Source organism: Nicotiana sylvestris, chromosome 5, assembly GCF_000393655.2.
Source record: "Nicotiana sylvestris chromosome 5, ASM39365v2, whole genome shotgun sequence".
Classification (NCBI taxonomy): domain Eukaryota; kingdom Viridiplantae; phylum Streptophyta; class Magnoliopsida; order Solanales; family Solanaceae; genus Nicotiana; species Nicotiana sylvestris.
Window position 1 is genome coordinate 176,757,723 of NC_091061.1, and position 5,438 is coordinate 176,763,160.

At 36.0% G+C, this 5,438-nt stretch overlaps 1 protein-coding gene across 1 annotated transcript; it reads left to right on the top strand.

Moving 5' to 3' along the window:
- The first annotated feature begins 879 nt into the window (after nt 1-879).
- Nucleotides 880-4,991, top strand: LOC104243291 (glutathione S-transferase DHAR3, chloroplastic). Its single transcript, XM_009798470.2, has 6 exons — nt 880-1,258; nt 2,044-2,134; nt 2,258-2,401; nt 2,528-2,645; nt 3,732-3,872; nt 4,722-4,991. Exons 1-6 carry the CDS (start codon nt 934-936, stop codon nt 4,806-4,808), a joined length of 906 nt encoding a protein of 301 aa, XP_009796772.1. The 5' UTR covers nt 880-933; the 3' UTR covers nt 4,809-4,991.
- The last annotated feature ends 447 nt before the right edge of the window (nt 4,992-5,438 follow it).

Sequence of the window (5,438 nt, forward strand, 5' to 3'; positions counted from 1 at the left end):
ACTTAGAAACAGTTTTTTAAAGCTTGGTCAAACACTAATTGCTGATCAGAAGTGCTTTTCAAACTAATTAACCAAACACAAACTGTTTCTCACCAAAAGTACTTTTGAGAAAAACACTTTTGAAAAAAAGCACTTCTCAAAATAAGCTGATTTTTGCAGCTTGGCCAAACGAGCTATAAATAACTTCAGCATCTTCTGCTGAAATTTTTGAAAAAACTTAATGACAAAACTAATGAATCCACGACAAAAAAAGTTCAGCTTATTTATTGCAATTATAAACAAAAACTTTAGCAAATAGAGAAAAAACTTCAGCTACTATGCTTAAGTTCAGCAATTACAAACAAAAGCTTCAGCAAATAGAGAACAAAACTTCAGATACTATGCTTAAGTTCAGCAATTACAAACAAAAACTTCAGCACAGTTGGTTCAACAATTTTTGCTACTTCAGGTCCGTTTACTAGAATACTGAAGTTTTGCGTGATTGTCTTTGCTACTTCAGCCACGTATGCTGAAGTTACGCGGAAAAGTGGATACGCTTGCAATTTTTTCCGCAAAGCGAACACAAGTTAAAACGTGACCCAAAAAACGGGTATAAATGCAAATGCCTACGCAGACTGCACCCCTAATTAAGGGTAAAAAAACTCGTCGAAATGACACCAGGTAGCCACTCTTTCGGGCTGCTATTTACGAATTGGTCAGTGCGTCCTGAATTTCAGTTATTCAGTTTAAATTTTCGGGACAAAAATATCATGACTCGGCTTTAAGATTTTTAATTTAAAATTCTAGTATAAAATAAGCAATAACTAATCTCTAAAAAACATCCCAAAGAATAACTATATGTGCACTTGCCCCGAAAAGTTCAATCCCACTAATCATGTCTACATTCATCTTTACAAAACCCTCGAGATAAAATTGAATTCCACACCACACCATATGTTGGGCTCTCTCACCTATACCATTGCTAATTGCCACACGTCCACTCATCAAATCACCAACACTGTCACTTCTTTCACGTTGCTAAATTTTAGGCCTAGAGCCTTCTGCAGCAACACACTAACTACCACAGAGCGAGGGTGCAAAATGTCGACAGTGAAGATAACACCATCAGCAGCTACACTTTCAACTTCTATCAAACACTTTGCCAAAATCCAACGCCCCAAATTTATAGCCCCCAGAAGAGCTTTTACTATAATATCAATGGCCCCTCTTGAAATTTGTGTCAAACAATCACTTACTACCCCTAACAAGCTCGGCGACTGTATGTCAAAATTCCTCAATTGCTAACCCTTATTTCATTGATAATCTTTATTAGTTCTGATAATGATATTCTTGGTGTTTATTGCTTATTGCTTATTCATTTGTGGTACAGTAAAGTCACAGAAGCATTTCTTGATTATACTAAAATTTAGTGTTTTTTGGGAACATTTTGCTTTACTAAGAACAATTTTGCTACTGATAAAATGTGGGAGCTCCAAAAGTTACATTTCTTCTGTTAGAATTTTGTTTTACTGGGGCAGATATGGTACATGAAGTATTTACTGGGAACATTTTAGTTGATTAACTCTTGAGCCGAGGGTCTATCAGAAATAACCTCTCTATTATTATAAGCAGGGGTAAAGTCTACGTACATACTAACCTTCCCAGACCTCACTTATGGGATTACACTGGATTTCTTGTTGTTTTTGTTGTTGTTGTTGTATTTTAGTTGATTAACCTTCTTTGTGGACTAACTTGTTAATCATAGCTACGCATTATAGCACTAGTGGCATTAGTGAAATACAGTATTACTATAATAGTAGTATTGTTGTCATTATTATTGCTATAATTTATATACATTTAACTAAATTTTTTCATTTTTATTTTTATTTGATATAATGATATGAGATTGAACTAAAATGGAGAAGTGATGATTCATATAGCCGACCCTAGCTTGTTTGGGTCTGTGGCTTAGTCATAGTTGTTGTTGGCATTAGTAAAAGAACAACATTTTGAATTGAAATTTTGGAGTCACATTGCTTCCTTTTTCCCCCCCCTCCCATTTAGGCCCGTTTACGCAGAGGGTTTTACTGACTTTGGAGGAAAAGAACCTTCCATATGACATGAAGTATGTTGATTTGAGAAACAAGCCTGAATGGTTAGTTTTTGACATCCTTATACCCAAGTTAGTTGTTGCCACATAGGGTGATAATTTAGTACTATTATTTTCAAGTTGTGCATTTTTAAGTAACCGAAGCTCTTTATATAACAATTTATCTAGGTTTTTGAAGATAAGTCCTGAAGGTAAAGTTCCACTTATAAAGCTTGATGAGAAATGGGTTCCGGATTCAGATGTCATCACACAGGCACTCGAGGAGAAGTTCCCCGAACCTCCGCTGACAACTCCTCCCGAGAAGGCTTCCGTGTAGGTTTTACCTGTCGCGATCATTGATGTGCAGTTTTATATTATGTCTGCCTATGAAGAATCTAATTGCTAATTATTGGCGTTTTAATGTACAATTGTATCTCATTATGTTTCATATTCTTGTAGTGGATCAAAGATCTTTCCAAAGTTTGTTGCTTTTCTGAAAAGCAAAGACCCGAGTGATGGAACAGAGCAGGAATTACTTGATGAGCTGACAGCTTTCAATGATTACCTTAAAGAAAATGTAAGTGATTGAATTTATCTGTATATGTGCGCGATGCTTGTGTTTATATTATGCCGTTAATGAATTTTAGGGTGAGAAGAGCATACCCTGCATTTTGAACAATCAAGTTCTTTTGGTTTTCTATGTTCTTAGGGGTCGTTTGGTACAAGGGATAAGGATAATAATCCCGGGATAGAATTTGGGATTGTATATATTCCACGTTTGTTATAGGTATTAGCTAATCTCGGGATAAATTTTCCACTAAAATGGTGGGGTTAGCTATCCCATATAAAAGGTGGGATAGCTAATCCCATGGGATATTTTGGTTTACCCCACCATCGTACCAAACGACTCCTTAGGCTACCAGAGTTAGTGACAGGCCTGAATTTGAGAATACGAGAGGTGGTCAAGCTTTAAAAATTCATCATATGAAAGGCATAACATGATGTTTTTGCTGCTTATGGAAATGCTGGAGAGTAATTCAATTGAGGTTTTGTAAAGTATGCTCTTCTCCCAGCTGAACTGGTGCTATTTTGGTCTATCATATAATTCTCTAGTTGCCATTTTAGCTACATTTTCTACAGCTTACACTTAACTGTGCTGAAGTTGGATAGAAGTGGTTTTTCCTCTTGTTTTAGTTGCAATTTGTCAGGTTTACTTGGGTCGGGCAAATACTTAGATTGCTTTTTGCCTAGTTTGGCAAATGCAAGAAAATCAATAAACCAGTATGCCCTATCAAATTGGTCTGAGACATACACGTTTCATTTTTCTTGCCCAAAACTTTTTTTTCTTTTAATCTTCTCCAAATCGAAGTCAAGTTTGCATCAACACTGCTAGAATCTCAAAGAGTGGTATAACAGCAAGAAAGTTAAGGAGAAAGATGAAAGAAATAAGCCAAAATGATGTTTTCTTCAGTTGCCCTTTCGTGTGAAAGCCAAAGATCCTTTTAATGAAAAACTATGTCCTGGCTTGTGGGAATTTTGAATTGCTGAATTACACAAATGTGCTTTGACTTATGCACATGTTTTTCAAACAGGTTACTTCTAATTGTATTCCTTCCAACTTCTAGCAACTGTTGACAAAGTCTTTCTATCTTTTTGCTTGAAGGGCCCATTTATAAATGGAAATGAGGTATCTGCCGCGGATCTGTCGCTTGGACCAAAGCTATACCATTTAGAAATAGCTTTGGGGCATTATAAGAATTGGTCTGTTCCAGATTCATTTCCCTACGTGAAGTCGTACATGAAGGTACACAAAGTTTATGCATCTCCTTTTTAGGTTATCTTCATCATCTTTTAAAGTAATTATATTGATCCTTGTTCAGTTTATGCAGCATCTAATAACAGTATCAGGCTTTAGTTGCTGAACCTGGCTTCTTATAGCAATAATTCCTTATCATAGCCTCTGATACCCAGTGAATGTAATAGGAAGTTCACACATCTTGATTTTGTTGCTACATTCTTTTGTTTGTCAGTCTCAAAAGTTGAGATTTTGGCCTAAGAAATAGTTTCTCTGTCTGGGTTGGTAGATTTTTATAAAAATAAAACAGCAGGCAGTTTCCATTAATAAAAAATCGATCTCCAGCTCAGTTTTATATAGTCTCTTTCAGTTTTATAGACTATGAATAATTTCAAGTCCTGACCGTCTGATGTATCTGTATATGTGCAATGCACTCTCTTAATATCTCTTGTTAAATTTGTGTCAAACACTCTCTGTGTATGTGTTTTTGTTTTGTCTTTAAGTTGAAGATCCTAAAGTCGCACTGAAACCTAAAATTTGCTTTGGCTTTGATTCACAAGTATTTGGAGATGTATTGAGAAAGTGAATTAGGACTCGTAGAATGAGGATTTAGGATTCCTCTAAGTTATTATGTTTTCATTACTCTCTCGTCTTCCTATACCTCCTAAGATCCTCTTCTTCCCACAAATCCTAACAAATACTTAAAAAAAAGAATAAATAGAGAAATAAGACAAGATCAAAGATGAAAGCCAAAGAAATTCCTTTTCCAGTAGAAAATACTAATTCATGCATTTGTCGGTCTGGTGGGACAGTTGCCAACTGAATAGATTCTTATACCTTGATTTGTTTTGTGCTCAGAGTATATTCTCCAGGGAATCATTCATCAACACGCGGGCGCTAAAAGAGGATGTCATTGAGGGTTGGCGACCAAAAGTCATGGGTTAGACAAACGATATCATCATCTTTTGCACTTTTGAGGATTAGGTTTTTGTTGCAAGGTATATATAGTAAGCTAGCATTTGAAAGTCTCTATGACTGTTCTTTGCCATGAATACTTTGATTAAAACACATTCTCTTCCTTATTTGACTGAATGATAGCATGAATTACGTAAGCAACATATACTTCCAGATGCTCGTGTGTATGCAAAAGTTGTTACTTTGTCAGGTAAGGAATGTTAACAGCATAACATTAATGTTGGCCGCTTGGTGCAGCATCCTTAATAAAAATGCCTTCTCTGCTCGTGAATCCTTTAGCACTTGTATTCCGGAATTGCCACCTCTATTTATACCATGTGGTGCAGGAGATGTTTTAGAAGATTCCGATATAGTGCTGAACCCTCTGAGTCAAGAGGTCTATTTTACTATTGGATTAGTTGTGTCCAGTGGAAACTGTTCCTGAATCAAAAGAGACACTGGGAACTTGCAATTGGTTGGAATTTACGCCTTCCCTAATGCATAGTACCTGAGGAAAAATATGATACAGTTTGTTCGGCCAAGGGTAGTTTTTGGAGCTGTGATAATTTCTATTTTACATGTGACTTTTCGTGATCTCTGAAAAGAACTAAAAATTCTATA

Excerpts from the sequence above, each read along its gene's own strand:
- LOC104243291 (XM_009798470.2), top strand. The coding sequence starts at position 934 with ATGTTGGGCTCTCTCACCTATACCATTGCTAATTGCCACACGTCCACT. Across the intron at positions 2,402-2,527 it reads CCTCCCGAGAAGGCTTCCGT|TGGATCAAAGATCTTTCCAA; the intron begins GTAGGTTTTACC and ends ATATTCTTGTAG. Across the intron at positions 2,646-3,731 it reads ATGATTACCTTAAAGAAAAT|GGCCCATTTATAAATGGAAA; the intron begins GTAAGTGATTGA and ends TTTTGCTTGAAG.